The sequence below is a fragment of the Colius striatus genome, chromosome 9, assembly GCF_028858725.1.
Source record: "Colius striatus isolate bColStr4 chromosome 9, bColStr4.1.hap1, whole genome shotgun sequence".
NCBI classification, from domain to species: Eukaryota; Metazoa; Chordata; class Aves; order Coliiformes; family Coliidae; genus Colius; species Colius striatus.
This window is the reverse complement of record NC_084767.1, coordinates 25,490,672-25,513,620: the sequence shown is the minus strand read 5'-3', so window position 1 is coordinate 25,513,620 and position 22,949 is coordinate 25,490,672. Positions and strand designations below refer to the sequence as shown.

The following is a 22,949-nucleotide window of genomic DNA, read 5'->3' as shown; positions in this document are numbered from 1 at the left end:
ATCTTAGGTAAAAATTTCTGGCCAAAGAAATTGAGAACATGCTTTGTTAGATAATATATATGTTTCTATTGGATTTGTCCCAATATTGAAAGCATTTCACCATCATTTAGTTAATGAAATCCAAGCTGTACTAATTGCAGCCAAAATGCATTGTAATCAGTGGGATGGGAAAACGCAGGGCAAACTGCAGGGAGGACACACTTAGCCAACAAGAAGACAGGCAGTGGATTCTCTGCACTCGAGCTGAAGTCCTAAACACAAAAGACTCAGAGAAACTCTTTAGGGCCTCTGCAGGACTAGCACATACTCCAATGTGTGTCCCACATCACCCATACAATAGAAGATGAAAAAGCTTAAGCTTCTGGTATCAGAGCTGGTCAAAAACTTTTTTGCCTCAGAAAAAGAGTATTTGATGAAATGAACACACTTGCAGAAAGTTTCCAGTTTTCTCACAAAGTTTGTTTGTGTGTGCAGTTCAGTAACAACCAAGTTTTCCACTGGACAGCAAAGCTGCTTTTAATAAGCATCCAAACTGTGGATTTATTTCTCTTTATTTAGAGATAAGGCTTATTTTTAGCAAAATATTATCTTAGATCAAACAGTTGTCTTTATATTATTTTGCTCACTAGCTTATAGTGTTGCTGTAACTGGTGCTGGTACTGGGAATCTCAGTGGAGGCCAAGTGTGAGGCTCATTATCACTCTCAGAGTAATTGCCCTTGATGTGAATGATCTGGAGCAAGCCTCAGCTCTTAAACAAAAACCAGACATCTCAATCTGGAAGCACTTTTAGGAAAACACACTGCCTAAGCTGGAAAGACTTTTATCATGACCATCACAGTGCTTCATCATGTATTTCAATGGCATCAATGTCTGTCTGTCTGATATTTTTATTATAAGCTAACTCAACGTCTATTGAAAAAAAAGAAAACAAACCATTGCAACTGAAGAGATTAAATTAAACAAGATGAAGCAGTGCTGAATTAGCCCATTCAGTTTGGCTATACCAGGTTAACAAGGAACTTAGATAAACCATAAGACACAAGGGAAAGTGATGATTGCTTTCAGCTATTCAACAGGTAGCCACATTAATTAAATAGATGATCATTTAGCACAGAGAAACATATTCTGCTACAAGCTCACATTATCAAAAAAAAAAAAAAGATTCAACACTCAGGAAAAAAAGCTTGTATTACACCTCTTCAAATGGTTTCTCCTTGCATTGCAACAATTTCAGGAACCATTCACACACAGCAAGGCTGAGCTTTTCCAATGCTATCTAGGATGGTCAGCTACTCAAATGCCATCAAATGTCAAGGATCAAAGAGCTGATAAAAGCTAATGATAAACGTACAATTTCTACATGTAATATGGGATTTGAGGAACATATCTCCCAAAGGAAAGAAATAATCTAGCACACACACTCCTTCCCCTTGAGAGAAGTGCAGAGAATAACCAACATGTGAGAAATGTTAGTCATGTTGCCTAATACACAACTGGAAGCTGTTTAAGACACAACCATGAAGAACAAAGTTTGTGAGTGTCAATTGAATAGGGTAAAATACAACTCCTTCTGGTTTATTTCTGTATTTGGTCCCTCCTGTTCTACACATGCATTCACATCATAGCCCTACACCTGCAAAATCTGATATATACTATTATACTATTAAATTACCCAAAGTGACTGTCACTTGGGTTGCAGCGCAATTGATCAGGTCAGATCACAATGGAAGCAGTTCTCATAGGAATTGTTTATGTCAGCAGCAGTTCTCACAGACCGTTGGGAAAAAGACATAGCTAGCCAAGTCTGAATTTTAGAAACTTTGTCGTTGTGACAAAAGTCAAGTCAATGAAACAGCTTGAAATTTCTCCTCGTATTCTCAAATTAACTAGTGACAAAACTGACACATAGATTTGTGAATGGGAGCATTGCCAGTAGGTGTACACTTTTCTGTAGTTCATATTAACAATAGAAAGCTGTAAAAGTGTATTAGAGTGTCCAATTTCCTCCTCAACGGCATTCTCTGTTCCACATTACAAACTATGAAAGCACATGACCGCTAATACTGTATAGTAGGTAATAATTAATAGCCAAAAATTCCCTCAAAAACTCGTTGCTTGCACTTCTGGGCACAGACTTGGCCTATAAGCTATGGATTCGAAGGCACAGAGTTCAGCATTGCTATAGCCTATCAAAACTCTCTTCAAGTCCCCATATGGAGCCATTTCCACCATGAAGCCACTCAAAATTTGACTCAACTTGCCTGGTAGAAAGCTGCCTTCTCCACGATCCTCACTGAACACCATGGTATGTGGACCCTACATTTGGCATTGTATGTAACCGCTACTGCCAATGGCAGTGGCACCCAAACAAAGTCAGTTTGGAAATCCCTGATTTGAAGTAATTATTCCTTTATCACTTTTTCAGGGTAAGTCATCAGATAAAAAATTACCAGCACTCATTCTCATAGCAATGACACAATACAGTGAATGCAAACAATCTCAATATCTTGAGAAATCTTGAATCTATTGTTGAACTGGGAAAGACCAGGGCACTGGGCAAAACCCAGCAGCCATACCTATGAAACAGCTAACTTGAAGAACATAAAAATACACTTTATATTTCTTCCTGAAATGTCAGAATTTCCATGCATTTAAGCTCAGGTTCATACAGATGACAACGTGGCACACAAAACCCACAGTGGAGCCTCAGCCTCTAACGGAAAATATTATGACAGTCACAGTGAAAAAGACACTTAAAATTGAAGTACATTTTTTACCATCAAACAGGTAAACCACTTGTCAAAATTCACAGAGAAACAAAGCTTACTTGTGAAATTAAAATGCTCATGTGAAGCGAAGAGGGGGAAGAGGAGGAGGACACAAAAGGCAAGGTGTTTCCGAGTTAGGAATATTTTTAGTCCTGTGGGTGAACTTTGATAGCTGAGAAGTCTGCATGCAGCAACAATGAGATGTTGTAACTCTAAGGTCAATATTCAAGACAGAAAGCAGACTTGGGCCTAGGGAAATTTCTTTAAAGTCATAAAAAAAGGTCAGTGCAAGAGAAAGAGCCTGTAAGGCATTTGCGCAGCATTTGGCTCTCAAAAGAAATGGGAGTGCATATCAGAATATAAAGTAAGTCAAAGGGAAATAACAAGGCATCCCATGTAATGCCTTGTCATAAGCATATAACATGAGAAAGGCTTAAACAACAGGTTAAGAACAGCCTGTCCACATCCCAAGTCCCTGCCCATATCCCAAGTCCCTGTGACATCTCAGCTGCTAATTGAATAAGCCTATACTGGAAAAGGCATTGCTACAGCTGTGTGACATACGTCAGCCCAATCCAAGGACTAGAAACTTTGTACTGAGCTTTGTACCAAACTTTTTTTATTTTTGTATTATTGCCCCATCAGGGCATTGCAAGGGAAGTCAGCCAAGATTTCTGAACTGAGCAGTCATCTGACACAGCTAATTTTGGTCTGAGGCAGTCTCTCCGATGGCAGTGCACTGAGCACAACTTATTTATGTAAAACATGAACTCCCACTCGGCCTCTAGCACCCCGGAGATGGAGGAAATCCCAGTACTCTCCAGTTGAAGTTTTCTGAAGCAGCATCAAAGAAGATAAAATGTTCTTTTGGGCTGATACTTATGCCTATCTGTGAGGTTGTAGAATTGTCTGTCATGACCATAACCAGTATTAATTCATTATTTTTTCTTTGTCCCCTACAACTGGAAGCTGCTTGAGAAAGGAGAGTTATTCTGCAGTTGCACTGTACCTACCACAAAGTAGTGCTTTTTGCTTGAAGTAGGATTTATCAAAGATCAGATTTAAGACAGAAGTAGGAAATATGATTAAGGTGCTGAGTTGGGACTAGGGAGTGTAGGGTTCAACTCATAGTTACACTACAAATTTTGTGACTGCAGGCAAGACGTTCTGATTTCCTGTGCTTCAATAATTCACATGTATGATTAAGGTAGTAATTCCCTTCTTCACAGCATGTAAATGAATTCATGCACTTTGTGAGATGCACAGAAGCTAATATGGTGAAGCTCATACAAGTAGGGAGGCACAGAAAAATATGTCCCGCATCTCCACTGAGAAATTAAAGACTTAATAATACACTGTGATTTTATTAGATAGGGGAGTGAACATTAAAGAGCAGGAGGAGATACTCAGGATGCTACAGAGTAGAGGATTAAGCAGAAATAAGAAAGTCAAATCAGAAAAAAAAATAGGTGGCAAATGAGGCAATTTGCAGGCACGGTGTCCTTTCAGGCCATGAAATGGTCAGCCCAGGGAAATGTAAAATACCCCTGAGCTTGGTGATATTTAACACCAGACAAGACAAAAAGAGTGTGCAACAGTCATAAAAAAAGTGAGTATAGTAGCTGCCGCAGTCCTTCCCATCTCCAGCTTCCCTGAATAGAGGAAGCAATTGTCAGAGCTAGTGAGGGCCAAGGCAGCACTGAGGTTTCGGCAGGAGGGCTGAGGCTGCAGAGAGGCGACATAAAGTCTCTCCAGTTCGCTACTTTAATTAAACAGCACATTTTGGCTTTTCTGGAGCTGCCTAGCTCAAAACTTCACACACAAAAATATTTACATGAATAATAGACCCCTGAATGAATTAATCATAAAAAACCTCAAGTGAGACCTAAGCCCATGCTGGCTCTGAGCAGCACACAGCTTTGTAAAGGAAATTGCCTCCCACTCTGATGATGTGTCTTGATGCAGTGCTTAATGACTGTAAATGTGTTCATTGAAATCTATTGGGGCTCTTTGATTTGTTGCCTTTTTAATTTTTTTTTTCTTGCTTGGGAGATTACACACACTCTCAAAATAATAGGTATATGCTGGAATTCAGAAACAACAGCAAGCCCCACAGCTAACCCAAAATTGTCCAAGACAACCTGCATGCAGAAGTCACAACATGCAAGCATCTAAAATAAAGCTCCAGGCTGCTGGAGCACACAAACACATAGATGTAGAACATCCAGTGTCAAGTACCTCCATTTCTGAGTGCCCAATCTGTGACATCTTAAAGAGTATGACTTAAAGAAAAAAACCCAAATCTCTAATCACATTATGAAAACTCTGCCTTAAACTTTTAATACTTGCCAGTCCAAGTGAAGGCAGCAATCTCTGGGGTTTGGTTCAGTGGATGCAGATACACTTCTGGATCTCATGAATTTCTGATATCTCAGTTCTACAAGCACTTTTCAGATTATCATATTTTGAGCCATGTTTTAGGTTTTGTGAGGTTATGTGGTAAAGGACAAGTTCACTAGATCGTGCAGTAAAGGAGACTACACAGCTAGATCGGCACTTAAAAAGGTTTCTGGATCCCTCAAAAAGGTCAAAACCCAAAATGCAGCATTACAACAGGAGAAGCCTACATATGTGTCGTTAATCAACTAGTACTTTCTGGAGTTGGAGCTTGAAATATAGCACTCTGCTCACTTCATGACTTTATGTCCCAATGCCTCTTATTATTAATTGTCTATTGATACATACATGGCTGTTGAACATTTTGTAAGCCTCCCAGCAAATGTAAAATGGCTTGTGCTGACTTTTCGCACAGCAGTAGCCAATGGTAAGTTACTTCTGTCAACAGCTCCCATATGCTATGACAGTAGCTCTATGCACCTAGCAGTGAAACACCACAAGACAGTCATGGTACACCATCATGCAGCAAAGAATGGCAAACCATTACACCTACACATCCTTTGTTTTCTGGACACACCTGCCTTTCCTATAAATATCTCCAGGGTGCAAACCAGCAGCTCAACACCTGCATCTACCTACCAGTTGCCTACAGTCTTGTAAGATAAGCAGGTAGTATTGAAATACTGCACTATTGTTCAGTCCTCCCTTGACCTTCTGTGGCAAACACTGTTAAACATCAGATTATATATGAACTCCAAAGACTTAATCCATGCTACATTTTGGATAGAACAAACCACAAAAACATGCATGCACATACAGAGCAAATAAATACGTTAGTCAGGAAAAAAACTTTTAAGTATCTTTACCTTCTCTACATATCAAAACATGGGCCAGAATCTGGTGTAAATCAGTAAACATTAGCGCTCATTTACAATAGCTAAGGGGTTGGGGTCCTTATTTTTACCTTCAAGGAGGCTCTGTTTGCAGTCTTTTATTACTTTAGTAGTTTATTATGATTTATTTTGCAGCTACTGGTGGGTCTTATTTAATCTGCTTCATCAACTTATGTTTGTTTATTAACTGATCTGCAGGATTTTAGAGATAAAACAACGTTCCAATCTGCCACAAGGGATATAAATAAGTAGGTAGCATTTTTGTGCCAGAAGTTTAACAAACAATGTCACTCCTGTTTCGTTGGCACAGTCACAGAATCATTGAAATCTCTCTAACCATCCAGATACTTGCAGAGCTCCTGACATAGTCTCAGCATCCATCAAATAATTATAAAAGCAAGTACCTTACACCCCACTTTCATTCTTTGCAGGACAGAAGACAAATAGTTCACTTTGTATGTTTGTAAATAATATCTATGCATGGATGAAAAACAAAGAAAAATGTCGAAGTCTCAGTGGAACCATGCAAATAAATTTGCACAGTAAATGAAGGAAAACACAAGAACGCTAATGCTGCATTTAGTTCTGAGAAAGATAAAATCCAGGGATATTTCCTCCAATTCCATTTCCCAAGGAACATACATTGCATCAGATATAAGCTCTCCTTGTATTTCTCCTAGTTTACCTTTGTTTCCTTCAAGATAAAACCTTCAAAGCTGACAAATGGCACTCAACACCAATTTTTAGTTTATTATTAATGGCAATGTTGCTCTTGAATCCATCTTATAAATATCTGAAAACTGCAAGTGCAAATGTTGTGCACTTGTGCCCTGAGGCCATTGAGCCAGGCACACTATCCTCATCCCATACCAACACATCCCTGAAACTGGTGGGGTCCCTGGGGATTTTATACTGGCTCTGAAATGGTTAAATACTATTAAAAAGGGACTCTGTTTAAATAGCACTCTAGTGGTGAGATAAAATAACAAAAACCAGGAAGTCCAGAAAATAACTGGGTCTTTTATCACCTTCAAAATTGCTTAAAGGCAGCCAGAGTTATATGGCAACCTACTTTTAAAGGGGGAGAGGCCTTGCAATGGATATGAGAGAAGTGACTTCACAAAGGAGCCTCCTCCCTGCAATGCCTCTGGACTACCTGGATATGGGTGGGATCTGGCTTCAGACAGAAGTTAAACCTTAACTGTGTGTACTGGCTCTGTACTTTCCACTTCAGACTTTTAGCATTATATTAAAGCTGACTTGATAAGTAGAGTATTAATTGGTTCACATGACAAACCTTCCAAAAAATGTGCATTGGCTTCTCTTCATTTTAACCCTGATCCTGGGACACAGCGAGTAGGGAAAATGAAAACTAGTTGAAGTTGGTCTATTGTTCTCTGCCCTGTCCTGTCCACTCCCTGTCAGTGCCACAGCCCAGCAGGAATTTAAGGAGGGAACTGGAGATCCACATATCATCTCATGCTGAGCTCCGAAGCAACCAACAGCAGGCAGAGAGGAACAGCTCACACGTGCAGTGTGCAGCACAGGGTGTGGGTACCTCAGTACAGATCAGGAATGCTGCTGGACAAACACTCCCTTGAGAAGTGCTTTTGTTTGTTTTGGGTTTCCCCCTCCCCTTTGAGTCAAACAAGTGAAGATGTTGGGTCAGATTGGTAGGCAGTATCAATGAAAATAACACCCTGAAGTCAATTTACATCAGCTACTTATAGTTTACATTTATTCCAGGTGCTGCCCCTTTGCATAACTTGCAGAGGCCTTTTAGCATTATAAAGCCAACAGAATCTATGAGTTATTTGAAGCAAGCGATGTCAAACGTAGCATTACCAGTTATTTTCTGTTATATAAACACCTGGCATCTCTCAATTTTGTCACATATTAGGAGATAGGAAGAATGCACTCCAGTTTCCTTTTACATCAGTTTTCCTTTTTCTCGGCACTGTCAGAAACAAACTACTGTTTGGAAACAGACTACTAACAGTAAACTGTCATGAAGATAAAAGTGACAGGGGAGGAATAATATTGACAGCTCCTTTTCCTAATCATTGAATTGGGGAATTTTTACTTATTTCGATCAAGACTAGCAGCAAAGGGGACCTTGCTTCTAAAAACAGGCCAGGCTGTGAAACTAATGGGCTCCTTTGAGACCTGAAAATTTTTATTCATACATTCATTACTGCCCAAGAACTGGCATGGCCTGTGTCTTTGTGCTACTCTCATAGAGATCTGCTGTTCGAGCATGTGGTTTTGTCATTCCTTACACAGATGTCAAATAAGGTCAAAACAGCAAAAAGAGCTGACTGACTCCTTTTACCTCTGAGGTTTTCCTATCTGCTCCTGTTGCTCTCTGCCAGTGTTGCCTGACAACGTATGTATTTACCTAACGTTACAGAGATCTCAAAATAAGGGTGGGACTTCTCTCAAGCAGACAGTGTTAAGCCACATTGTGCTGCGTTCTTCGGCAAACCTCACGGTCAAGGCTCCTCCAGGAAGAAACTTTTTGAGGCAGCTCACTGCTCCCAAAAGCTCATCCCAGCTCCCATGACACTTACTCCAGCTTCATCAAGGCAAATCAATGTGCTGCAACCAGGGCTGGACAAGCACCTTCTTTCCCCACCATGTCCATCATCAGCATTTGTGGTGTCCACTGCTCCATGTTCAGAGTTAATCATAGTACTCAGCAAGAGGAAACCAGGATGATCTTTTTATGAATACAATTCTTAGCACAGAAAAAAACATCAACAAAGATATCTTTTAAAGGATGATGAGACCCTTTAACTCTCCTAGAGATGAATCTGAGATACCAGTCAGTTTCTCTTCTAGCACAAACCTCTATATCAAGTGTCCATGTCTGAAGCTACAATAATCTTTCCTGGGTAATAAAGTTCTGCAATTCCTGTTAGTCTCAATTTCTTTCCTAGTTATATTTTCTTTTTGTAACACAAAAAATTAAAATCACCAGTTCTAGAGCAGTTTTTAAACCCCAGAATTTTTTAGGTTTGTGTAGTGGAGAGAGTGAGAAGGGAGGGAGGAAAGATTTAGGGGTTTAGAATGTTTCTTTTTGGTACAATTAAGTTTTGCTCTACAAGCCCTGGATAGATTCAGAAACTGTTAGCATGGCTGAAAGGGAGGCAGACAAAATGAAAACAAATTACATATGGGTGTGAAATTAAACAAAAAGGAAGAAAAGGAATAGAAAGAAAGAAAAAGCAACTGCTTGGGCTGAAAGTAAAGAGAAGAGCAGGAGAACATAAAACTGACCTCTCTAAATATCCAGAAGTACTTTTAAAAGGTTTCCTGTAAAAATAGGGAACTTAGGAAACTCTGAATATGCTTAACTGCATTACTTGATGGGAAAAAAGCCAAACAAAAATTCATACTGAAAGCTCCCACTAGGCTATTTAAAAGGGGTGATTTCTTTGTGAGGTCTCCTTCAAGAGTGAAAGGGTGGAAAATTTCTCATTTCTTGATACCCAGGAGAAGAAAAATCTCTTTCTCTCATTTTCTTACTTTTTAACTTGTCTTTTCTAAATTTTTCTTAGTGTGTGGAAGGTCTTGTGAGTCAGCGGATGAGGATTTAGGACCTCCGGGTTCATTCCTATCTGTAACGCTGGTGTCTTGAATGCCTTTGACATGTCCCATTTTGTCTGTATTCCAGGTTCATCCTCTGCAGAAGGTAGTTGGGCAGTAAAATTTGTTGCCTTCTTGCCTTGGACTTGAACTCTCTGAGAGACAACTGTCTCTCACTATGAGTTATATATTACCTGGGACAAATTGTCCCTTGCCCTCTCTTCACCAATGATGTGATCCTATTCCAGAGACTCTATACTAGTCTGGTCAAGTTTATCCCAGACTTCATGCTGATCAAGGCAGAAATCTCACGTATCTCAACCAAAACTGTACTTGCAGTCTCCTGAGTTGACTCACCGTTAGTCCTTAGGACATACTCTCTGCCTGCAGAAGACTAATGAAACAAACGTAATGGATACATTTTTTGCAATATAGCTAGTGTGGACATTTTACTGTGGCACATAAAAATCAAACAAAGCACTTGTTCTGGTGAATGATCTATTTTTTGAAGCAGAAAAGCTTCATTCCAACAAAACATACCAAAAAAATCAATCCTTTGGTGCTGCTTGATGGAAACATAGCTGTGAGGACACTGAGGCACATCTGATCCTATGGTGTTACCAACACCTGCAGTTTCACCCTAAGTTAGATGTAACGCTATGCTTTCCTTCAGTTTGCAGCTCCTGGAGTCAGCTGACCCAAGAGAAAAATTAGCTTGCATGTTTTCTCACTCCCTCCCCACTTAGGAAATAAATATTGTAAGGTAAATAAAAAGGCCAGTTTTTCATATTTCACTCTCATTTTTCAACGTCTGTGATCTGGAGAATCCAGATCCACATTTTTTTTTTAATTCCTGGGGTTAGAAACACATCAATACTGTAAACTGAGCAATTGTGACAATATCAATGGAGTTTCTTCAGATTAGTACAACTACAATTGATATCAAAAGCCCAGTCATTTTGTTTAAAAATACTTTCATGAACCACCTGTTTTCCTACTGGAAATTTTCCAGTCTCTTGTCATTTTAAAACCCAGTGGAGTTAAGATAGCTTTTCTCCCTAAATGTGCTCTTACTTACGCCTTAAATCATTTCCCTGTTCCATCCTCATGTTTTATGGGAAGAAAACTAGTATTATATATGAATCACAGAATAAAGTGCTTCCTACAAAAGGCATCACTCTGTTAGAAACACAATCGCTATGCATTTAATTTTCATTTACAGTGTGCACTCTATACCCAGTATGTTGCCTGTATCAGTTTTTGTTTTCATAACCTACTCCTGACACCTAACAAGAACTGGGAGTGCTGCTCCAGGATTTGGCAAGAAGAAACAGGTTGTGGATGAGCAGGTTTCTCTGACTCACCTACACGGATCAACAAGGAAAAATAAAAGGGAAAGGGTGGAGATTGCAAAGGGGAGGAGGGGGGGAAGACAGAGAGGAGTGACGTGTTCCTTTGGATGCTGTGTGTAATGCAGCTGGCAGACTGCCTGCTCTCGGTGCCACAGAGTTCCAGACATGCCAGTCCAGCTGACTCAGCTCTTCAGTAGAAGGAAAGGGAAGGGAGAAATTTCACAAACGTTTCTGGTATCCGAGGGACAGAGGTAGGCTAGGTTCTCCTCAAGGGTTTTTTAATCCTTTCACAGTAGGGATTCAAGCTGTAGCCCCAGAAAGGCATTAGAGAAAGATGCTTCCGTGCTAACCTTGTATAGAACTACTTATGCTTGTATCAAATCTTGCCTTTGTGGTTGTCGGAAAATTCAGCAGCATAGTTCCATCCCACAAACCAGAAATGTCAGGCCTTTCCTAGCCAAAGCTAGTTGCTCTCAGACAAGACACTGTCTCCAAGGAGACGAACAAAATGCACGCATATGAAGGGTATCCAAGTGAGAAAGAGTCTATGGCCCATGTCTCTTTTCTATATGAAAATTTCATCATCGGATTCTCAGCAGTGCAACCTTTGCATGTGATTTATTTTCTAGGAAGAGCCTGAAGCCCTTAAACAGTCTGGGCTCTGCCTCCCTGTGAGACCAGTGCTATGCCAGGATATAGTACCATGCTCTGGGCAGCTCAGAACAGACCTGGTTCTGTTCAGTTGGCGGTGGACTGTGCTGTCCTAGACTTCCACTTCAAACTGGAAAGAGGCAGGAGGAGGAAAGTACCTACTTCCTAACAAAAAGAACTGAAACACAGGCTAACGCTTAGACTGTCAGTCCCTAATTCTCACTGAAGTCAATCAGAACTCAGTGCTTTTAAATATAAGAGCCATGGTGAACTAGCCCCAAAATTAGCATCAGGATGAGCTTGTCTTAATTTTCTGGTCAAGATCCTCACAACAGGCCCTCAACTGTCTCTAGGACACGAGAGTGCTCCTGCCTGTCTCACTGAAAGGAAGAGAAAGGATATGTGCCTGGGAAGCACATTGCCCATTCTTAATACAGAGTAGCTGGCTCTCTGGGCAGAAGTCTCAGGGTAGCAGCACCCCAGATAATTGTTGCCTGACATAAAAAATCCTACTGAATTTTGATGCCCTACCGATCACTTGCAATGTTCCACGGAGGTACAGTGATTCTCTAACTAATACAAAAATGATGAACAACCTTGAAGCACAGGCTTTTCCTGAGAGTGAGTGCTCTGCAGGGTACAGATAACTGTGTGCTTGGGGATTGTCCCAGCCAAGTGCTCTTGGTCAAAGTTTGAATAGGTAGGGCCTCAACAGCATTTCTCCACCTTCAGGAATGAAGATAGAGATCTTGTCTCTCTGTTGCAAGGCAGGGAGGCAACTTGGGGCACCCTGTCTGAAATCAACACAGCACAGTTATGCAAAACATGTGTGCAACTGGCATCTCTTGTGTAATCCTGGCTGTAATCAACCTCTCTAACCACTCCAGAAAGGAAGGAGGGGTGAAGGGTGGAGAAAGTTCACACTTAGATCAAATAAAAAATGGGAAAATATCCAGAGAGCTTTAGTCAGGTAAAAGCACAGTTCCCTCTCATGGGAAACCTCCAGGACAAGTTTCCTTGAACTTCACACAGGGTTATAAATAGGAGGAGAGTCACGGAGTTCAGTTCAGGTTCACAGTAAAAAAATCTAGACATTCTCATTTTCCTTCTTGAGTGATATCCATCAATATCTTAGCTGCAATCCAATTCATAATTACAGGTTGCTGAGAGCTCAGGAGAAAATCTCAGTAGCAGCTTTCTGCAGCTCTGGTGTGGCATTAACAGGGTTATTTCCCCCCCCCCCCTTAGTTTCTCTTGGCTTCCTTTTTCCAGATAGGAAACATACCTCTCTTACACCTTAAAGTACTCATGTATTTTATAAAAAATGTCAGTGGTAGTTCTTCATTTTGTGCTGCCCCATAGAACAGCCCTGAGAAGATATCAGTGAAAGATGGCCTCAAACCACTGTTTGATTCCAAGATCAAACTTTCTCAAGCTGAAAGGTTTCACAAACTCCTCTAAGAAATTATAAAGGCCAGCTCCAAATGCTGAATCTCTTTTCCTCAGAGACAACATGCACAAGCTTTTTGCCGTTGAAAATAATTTTCTCAAGAGGAAAGAACAAAATTTTTTGCCTCCTTAGAGCTTCTGTGGTATTTTGTTGGTCACAGTATCTGCAAGAAGTGGTCTTGGTTTTGCTGAGACATGGCTTTGTCAAGTCAAAATTGTGTTCTCAAGGGTATGAGAAAGCTCTCAGTCATCCCTTGAATCTCAGTTCTGCAAAATGACTGCAGCTACCTCAGAAGGCTGCCTCTGGAGCAGGAGGACTCCTGATGCACTGCGCCACATCGCTCAAGCTTAAACCTAATGCAACGAGATACTCAGTTTCGAAAGATGGTCTGGAGCCTGGCTATGCAGCACCTGCACTTACAGATGCACCTTAAATTCTGGTTTTGTATGTATACAGTCTAATTTGAGCATAAAAGGACTACACATCTTTAAATACCTAAGCTACTAGACCTTCACTTGCTGGCCTGTCCATAGCAGTTCTGGTGCAGAAAGACAAGTAATTTACACAAAGCTGCCCTGGTGTTCAGGTACCATGCAAGTTGGGTCTCATGGGATTTTTTTTTCCTGTTTCACTTTCCCATCACCAAAAAATGGATAACAATAAGGCTACAACACATACTCACTTCACACAGGCTTTGAGCTGATGAAAGAGATAGGTTTCATAAAAGAAACAAATAGCAAAAATTGCAGGCTAAGTAGGAAGTCCTTTAGTGTTATTAATAATCACCTTACTATTGTGTCTAAGATAATCATGCTGGTATCAGTATAATACCTCAGTGGTTACAGTAACAATACAAACTTATTACTCCTTCCCCCTTGTAATTATCTCATTTCACTATTGCACAAAGGGTAAGTAAAACTAAGGAGATAATATGCATTGCTATGCAGCAAGGGCACTAGCGGCACAGGAATACTCTGCTACATACTGACACTACCTTTATTGCAGCAACATGCATGTGCCTTGTGATCGTTTGCACATGTTGCCCTCTCAACACTGTGACAAGATTGAGAAGTACTCTTTATTTCGATTTCAGCAAGAGGCAATTGAGGCGGAGATGAGGTTAGGTGTCTGCATCTGTACTGGCCCCGTTTCTAAAGCATAAAATGACTTTGCAATGTAAGCCTCTCACAAATAAGTGATTAAGAATAGTGAAAAAATCAGAATTAGAAATAAAAAAAAGAGATGAGAGGATTGAAAGATAAAGACAGACTAGAAGAGAATTGATGCCAGACATATGACTACAGCCTATCTGTGTAAACTGAGCACAGGAATTACTCACAGACACAGAAGATGGTGTTAGGAAGAGCAGTAATTTGCAGCAAAAGAAAGGATAATTTAGGTTAAATATCAGGATGAGAGTCATAGATAACAAAAAGCAGATGGGAAGTGGAACTGTTTCCCTAGGGAAGTGATAGAAACAGTCTCTCTGGTTGTTTAAAAAACAGGTTAGGCATGCTGTTTAGAAGGATTGCTGCTCTATATGCAGAAGTCTTACCACATTCATCTGGGTTTTTTTGATGCTACTGAAATCCCATGTACACCACTGTTGCAAAATAAAAACACAGAGGAAGAAGAAAGTTGCTGTCTCCTTTGCTCCTCCAAAGCAGGATGGCTTGTGTGAGAACTGACATCACTCAGCTGTGGAGATATGTGTGTGTTCTCTCCAAAGAGCAGCCCAGGAGGGCAGGATCAGGTACTTCATTCTGGCTGTATATGGCCTGAGATGACACAAAGAAGGACAGGATCTGGCTCATGATGCCAGGATGTGAATTTCTAATGTGGAAGGGAAACAAAACATACAGGTGTCAGCAGTTCCAATCCAAACACACTTCTGTCTTGGTACAGGCAAAGGAACTGGTCAAAATTAAAAAGGGATGATCCAATGTGAATCTCACACCAGAATGATGCTCTCTTAAACAAAGACCTTGTTAACCCTAAGTACTGCAGTGCTATCTGATCTTCTGGATGAGGTGACTGCAGGTTCAGAGGGTCTGAAGAAAGAGGCAAAGGACATCCCACTCCCTCTTTGCGAGCACCCCGTTGCACTATAGAACTGAAATCTGTCCTGGGGAAATTTTCGCTCATGGTGAAGTTGCAGTGTTGGAGCATTAGAACTCTTGCTGATTTTGGAGTGCAAGACCTCCTGCCTTAACATGAAACATCCTTGTCAAAGGTCCAGAGACTTAAACTGACACCAGACACACAATTCTGTCACTCTGTCTCATTAAGGAAACTTTGATGATCAGGGGAAGGAGGAGAAGATGCAACATCCCTCCAGACCTGCTCTCCCCGTTCTCTATTCTCTCTGCTGATGAATTAAGAACTTACTGGTAGACTTGCAGATAGCAGAGACATCACAAGGCCACATTTCACCAAGGCAAACAGCAGGAGGCACAAGGCTTGTCTCACAGGTACCACAATAAATCTTAACACCTGCTAAGATTCATGGTCTAAGATTCACCTGCTGTAAACTTATATTTAGAACCAGAGGACTTCTATGGCATTAGTGCCTGTCATCGCTGGCAGAGTGGGTGAGTCTCAGTCAGTCAATGTACAGGTAGCCCCAAAGCACTAAAGAAACAGGCCACCTCCTCCTTACACTGGGGCACCATGAGCATCTCTTCCCCTGTCAGCTCAATCACACACTCCAGAGATAGGGGGAAAAAAATGAAAAGGGAAAGAAAAAGGCTGATAACCAGTCCCTAGAGGGGAAGATATTAATGAAGCTGGTACTCAGCACATCTACCTTTGCTTGCCAGCACCACTTCTCTTGTTTTTCCATCTTATCTGTCAGAAATAGATCTCCTATGTTGAACAGTCAAAGACTGATCCATAACCATCCCAGATAAGAGGGAAACTTTATGGAATTTCAAGACTTTTAAAAGTCCAACAAGCAAAAAGTAAGCCTTTCCTGCTTTGGATGGAACTATATCTTTTTACAAGTTCCCCTGAAAACAAAGCCCAAATGTCCTTTTTTTTCTCCTGGAAGGAACACGAACCTACAACATTCTAAATCAAATACAGTTTCTCAGTGATAATTATGCTCTGTAGAAAAGGCTTAGTATGACCAAGCTTGTATACAGAGATAATTTTGAGCATATAAAATTCGATCTTTTCATATAGCTGATACTAATATCATCACAGTAGTGCTCCGGAGGTGAAGAGGACCCCACCACTTCAAGGATCAGGTTCAGATAGTGGGATAGTGTTTTAGTGAGATACAAGTTGGCTCTATAGAGGATTAAACTTTAAATAAATATGTAGAGAGGATGAAAGACTTGGCATACCAAACTCCCACGCTTCTATACAGTTTGATCTTACCTTCCAAAAATGCAGATATAACCAATATGGAAAGCAGAATACCAGAGATTTTAGACCCTCTACAATACAGAGCGAAGGCCTCTAGGTACTGGAAGCATTAATGAGAAAGTAGACATGCAGTATTGTGCTAATAACAGTTTGGAACCTGGAGTCCGATAAGAAAAACACAAAATGATTCTGTGACGAGGTTAATTCCACTGAGTTTAACTGAAACAGTGTAAGAAAACCTGAGAGGAAGAGCAGCTCTGCCTGATTAAATATAGCTCTAAGTATCAGATCAACAGAATAAATGCCCACTGGCTTATCACAATTGAGGGAAGATGCTATTTGCTAACCTACTTGCAGAACTGGGATCTGTATGCAAAATATCCTCTCGTCTCTTCACATACTTGCTTCATTTTTAACAGATAGAATCTTACTTGTTCACGTCTAGTTTTTATTTACTCATTCACAATGTATTTGAGTCAGTCCAGCTCAGAGTGTAATGAGAACTTCAGGTCCCAAGATTCTTCTGATTATGATGTTCTCATCCTCAAAAACATGGTTACAGAGTAGACACTGGGCCTTTTAAGAGTAAAGATGTTAATAGTAGTAAAAGTCTCTTCAAGATAAAAAAAAATGCTTTCAAACATTGACCCTTCATTACTCTTAATAACCATCCTCGCCACTGCTTCAATAACTCTCACTGGCTTTTGGCAGGCAGGACTTCATGAACAGCATTGTGTTTTTTCAGCACTGTGCTTGTTCACCCAATTTTTCAGCTGGACTGAGATGCTCACAGGTGGGATGACCCTCTCAAACATGCATTGAGTCAGGCACTTTTTCAGAACTAGCAACCAGGTTTCTTCTGTTTCTGAGCACAGTCATACACATAGATATCACTTGTCAGCTTTGCTGACAACAGTCATACAACTGCAGGTGTGTAGGACACTTTGAACAGCTCACTACCACACAGAAGGAGCTGGAAGAAATCTTTATGGAAAGATGAGAAAGATAGACTTGCCAATCAAGAGGCAAAGAAAGAGTTACTAGACTACCTTTCCACAATGGGGGCATTTACCTTTTTAATTATACATGCCTTTTTTATCTTGAGCACTGTGCATAGTTTGCTAAGATTGTGCTTTTGGGAGCTTTTGCCCTAGCCTTTTTTCAAAATAAACATTCCACTGCTTTTCTTCTGCAAATAAAATGATACCGTTAGTTCAGTGCTAGTAAAGAGCTGGGCAGTAACAAACAATTTATGGCAGCAATGCAGGAAGAAGGAGGGAGGAAAAAGCAAGTCACAGAATCACAAAATCTCAAGGGCTGGAAGAGACCTCAAAAGATCATCCAGTCCAACTCCCCTGCCAGAGCAGGACAAAAGCAGAAAAGTGAAAAAAGGCATTTCCTAAATGGAAACCAGCAGCTTGACAGCAAATTTGAAATGCATTGTGAGGGAAAACTTCAGTGATAGGAAAAAAAAAAAATTATCTGACTATCCATTTTTAGGAAGAAATAAACAGTAAAACTGCTTTCATATATGGATCACACTTACTCCCACAGTAATGGAACGTGATTGAAGTTGCCAAGATAAAGAGAAAAATTGGGAAATTCCAGAACTAAGGTTGCCTGAGAAGGTGTCATGTGGCCAGTTTGTGCATATGCATGACAGGACAGTCTTTTAATCACAAAAATCACAAAATAATTTGCCCAAAGGACCATCCCTGCTTAGTGCAAAGAATGGACGGACGGTTCTCACTTTATCAAAACCTATTCTGTGTTTTGTTTTGCCCTTAGCAAATGATCCTATCCCTCATTTACGGCTTACTGCCCAAATCCTGCTCTGAAAACTAATGCACTAATGTTTTCTACGGGCTCTTCCAGATTGCTTGTCATCACAGCCTTGACTTTAAGAACTATGAAAGCATTAATGTTTACAACAGCACTGTGAGGGGAGGGCTGACATGGCTCCATTTTAGACACAAGGGAAATTCAAGTCAAAACATAAAAGCTAATTTTATGGGTCTGTTTGAGGGTGCCTCGCTTTTCTGGGTAAAATACCATCAAGGTTTTACATTGTATCTTTCAAACCACAGTGGTAACCATCTAGGTGGCTTTAACCATCAGACTAATCTATCAGATCAACTGCCTTCCTTAAAACTTCTGGGGTTTGTTCATTAATTGCCTACAGTAGAATTCACCTCATCTGTTTTGTATTTGCCTTTGTCTTGTTGTGTAATTCTAGAGATTATGGAGGAGATGGATGTGTCTCAGGGTGAGAGAGCAGGTACTCTGTGACTGCCATCAGGAAAGTGGCTTTGCCTGGATGTTTTCCTCTTTAGAAACAGCAAAAGCTGAGGAAGATGAAGACAATTTGTGCTGTTTTGTCAAATGTGTCCTGCAAGAGGAGGCTACCAACTTTTGCCCCAGCTGTCCACAGCCTTTCCTTATGCTCACATGCTGTTAAGCCCACTTGGGCACCTCTCCTGTACTGTCATCTGTACTGTGGAACTACGGAGGGAATTCTGTAAACAACATAAGCCCACTCTTAGTGTAATTCTGTGCATTAATCTCTCCCCAGGCGTTACCCTACTGATGTCCTGAAGGCATCATTATATTCCTGAAATCAAAGAAGCTGCATGTGGGAGGAAAATACAGACACAAAGTTAATCAGAACTCCATATGTCAGTAAAAGGTAAATAATCGCAGGAGTAAATCACTGTAAGATAAGTCCTTAATTATTTAGGGCTAAACAGCAGAATTACAGATGCAAAGTAATATTTTAACCACTCACCCTGGGAACACTTACATAGTAAGATATTTTTCTGCACAAGAAGGGAAAGCAAAATGTGGATTGTGGTGCTTAGAAGCATTTTCAAATAAATAGGAAATAATATTAAAGCGCACAAACAAAATCTGCTCTAAAACAAAAACACCCCTATCATAAATTCTTTTTTTTTTTGAGTTAATAGTACTTCCAGCTATTTCAAATATCTCTGAGACGCTTCAGCTAATTTCTATTTGCAACTATATTCCCTTATTTTTTTACCTTTGCTGTCTTACTGTATGAAAATCCTGAACTAAGCCTAGGGAAAAATGACTAACTGGTAGTAGCAAGAGGACTAAGTGGTGACATAATCAAATGCTTTCAAATCCACAGATCAAACTACCTGGGAGAAAAAAAAGATACAAGAAGGTTTAAAAACTTCTTGTGAAAGAAAAAAAGAGTGGGGTTTTTTTTGTGTGTGTGCATTTTTTTTTAATTAATAGCACCCTCTTATTTGAGGAGAAGAAGGACATAGGACACAAAAAAGGTCTTACATTTACGAAATCATGTGTGAATTCTCAGTTGATGTGCAACAGCAGTACTTTCCTTGCTTACGGGATGCAATTCCAAGCTATAAAAGCCAAGGATCTGATTTAAAAAGCTTTTCTCTTGTAAATGTATAAATGTATTCAGAATCACCTCAATTACACATTATGTGTATCACATTGAAACTGGATTGAAATCTCGTATTTCAAAACAGTTTTCAACCTCTTCTTTCTAGATTTTACCTGACATCCTACTTTCTGGTCAGAAATAGCAGAAGATGTAAACATGCAGAGAATCAGAGATTTGTTTAGTTTGGAAAATACCTTTGATGAAGTTTACTCGATTTGCTATACCTTCAAGGTCTACTTAGAGACTTTGATGGGTGCTTTATCAAAGTAGAAAAGTGCTTGAATAGTATAGTGACATGGAACTGTTAAATCTCTTAGGGAACATCTATCCATCTTCTCCACAAACCAGGTTATGCTTATGTGGCAGGGACAGAAAGACACCTTAACTTTCACGTTCCTGTTCAGAGTGCCATTTCACCTTCCTGTAGGTTAGTGCCAGGGTTTTAACTCTTCATATGTGAGTGTTACTCTAAGAATTATCTTGGAGAGTATTGTGTGAGCACCTCTCTGCCCCTGCTGGCCTGCTGCTGAAAATTATTGTAGCCGACTGCTTAGTGATGCTTTCTCCACTGAAAACAAAACAAAGTTACAACTTGCACACAGTGGAACACAACTAAATCACTTGGAGAAGGAGCTTCCTGGGAACATGTGAGCCTAGGCAGTTCAGGTGTCTTCTGAAAATCCCACATCTGTATATTTCACCCTTACACAAAAAACCAGAAACACCATCCATGTACTTTTCACACAGGAAGAACAAACAATGTCTATCAACGGCTGTATCTAGGCAACAAAATCTATATTCATATTATGAAAACAATCTTCAACCGCAATGTTCATGTTTTGTCATGTGGGCTATCTGATGTTATAACTCCCTTTTAATTTTAATTGTCACTATTTTAATCATGTTTTCTTTCTAGCTAAATTTCAACTTGAAACTACAGTTACGGTCAGATGTGTGAAAATTGCACCTCACAGTTCCACAGACATTTTTCTTTCTGACTTTCAGATCAAATCCTCTTGACTGACAACTCTCAAGCAATTCTCTCTGAGCAGTCCCACAGCTACACTTCCTTGGAAGCTCATGCTTTCTGTCAGCATTATGTTTGCATCAATACAGCCTCCTGCGTACTCCAAAGTCTACTCTGAGAAGCTTATCCTTTCTGGTTCTTGGAAATTCAAGGCAACTCTGTTTCCTAAGAAAAACCTTACGTTCATGAAACAGAAACTTCTACTTAAGTGAGGCAGACCTTGTAGAAGAAACATATAAAGAGTCAGGAAGCTCCACAATTACTTTTTCAGACAGACTTTCTGTCTATGGTTGCACTTCAACTACCGTGTTTCAAAAGTCACACATTTGCTAAAACCTCAAAAAAGTTGATTTGTAATGCTGTCACTTGTAACCAGTCCAGTTATCTTTGCTCATTCAACAATGAAAAACAAGAGTCTCCTATAAACCGCCTGGACACAAAAGTTGAACATCTTAAGAGATAACAATGCATCAACTTAAGATCTTACTCAAGAGTCCTACACAAATGAGTAAGTGGGCAGCATGCAGTCTGTTGGTATAGTGTACAGGGACTAGAAACACATCTGATCCTGATCAGCAGAGCTACTGATGTTACTAACATGCAGTTATGTAACAGGTATTTCTTTAGAATATATTGAGAAACAATATCAAGTAAACTTGATATAGAAATGATAGTATCAAGTAGCAAGGCAAGACAAACCTATCCTCTCTCTGTCTCTTTCTGCTTAAAGGTGAGTGCTGTGGCTGCCATGAATTAGGAGTTTAGAGCAAGATGTCACTGAACATTGAGAACACAATTAGGAGGAAGGTTTTTGCAAGATGAACAAGTTTGAACTCCACCAGCATATGGCATTTATTAGATGAAGAAATAGGTATGAAGCAGGCTTCCAAGAGCACACAGTTATTCTTTGGAATTTCACAGCCACTTTGAGGCCTACCCTGCACCACCTCCCCATCCTCCCCTCAGCATCTAAATAATCTGCTAGCAAAGCCTGGATACACCCAAGGAGCCATTCAAAGGGAAGTGCAATAGCAGAGGAGTTCAGTTACACAAAAGGAGAGATGTGGCTGAACCACAACTTGTCTGATTCACATCACTGCTTTCCCAAAGTTCAGCGCTGTGCTCTCTGAAGAAGATGGTACAAGACTCAGAGTCACCATGAACACATAATTGTTCTCACAGCCTTCTTCACTTGAATGGTAATGACAAAGGAAAAAAACAAGAGGGAAAAGAAGACAAGAGTGGCTCACCAGAGTGCGTCCTGAGGTGTCCTGTGAGGGCGTCCCTTCGCCGGCAGGCATAGCTGCAGAAGGGACATTTGAACGGTTTCTCCCCAGAGTGCAACTTGATGTGCCTCAGCAGGTTTCCCTTCTGGGTAAAAGAGGCTCCACATTGGTTACAGTGGAAGGGGCGTTCACCTGGAGGGAAGATGGAAAGGAGAGAGCTGTCAAGACACATGGGAAAATGCAGGAAGCCCATTACCTGCTTTTAGTACCAGTGCCATTCTACATCAGTACAGTCCCCTCTACCACCATCACACAGCACTTGCTAAAGCCCAAGGCTGTTTCTTGCTCAGCAAGTAAAGCCTCCAACTGTGACTTGAGGCTCTTCCCTTAAAGTAACTGATGCACCCAGATTTTCTTAAAGTTCTTCACCTCAGGGTTTTTATCGTTCCTAAAAGATGAGCTCTGCTCAAAATTTAGATTTGTAACCGTGGTTTTTTAGTATTTATCTCTATGATTTTGCATTTATTTTTAGTATAGGTCTAATCCATATGAGTATTTAGAACTGATCCTAACAATTGGACTCAGACAGATGTTAAGGTCTTTGAGTCAAACCAAATATTTTGCTTACATTATACTTTCATTTAAATATCTTTTTAAAGGCTGCTTTTAATCTGAAGAGAAGCAATGCAAGCAAGTTTCTGGTCCACAAACTTTGGGCAGTAGCAGACACTGAGAAAAATCTTACACTATTAAACCATAAAAGAAGCAAATTTGTGGTCTAAGTCAAGCTAAT

The 22,949-nt window shown here is 40.3% G+C and overlaps 1 protein-coding gene across 3 annotated transcripts in view; it reads right to left on the bottom strand.

The window, feature by feature from the left end:
- IKZF2 (IKAROS family zinc finger 2) overlaps positions 1 to 22,949 on the bottom strand; it is a 113,501-nt gene that overhangs the window by 15,975 nt on the left and 74,577 nt on the right. For all 3 annotated transcript variants that reach the window (XM_062002292.1, XM_062002295.1, XM_062002293.1), the window contains one exon: positions 22,181 to 22,348. In XM_062002292.1, the coding sequence (XP_061858276.1) occupies positions 22,181 to 22,348 (168 nt within the window). The remainder of the gene's footprint in view (positions 1 to 22,180; positions 22,349 to 22,949) is intronic.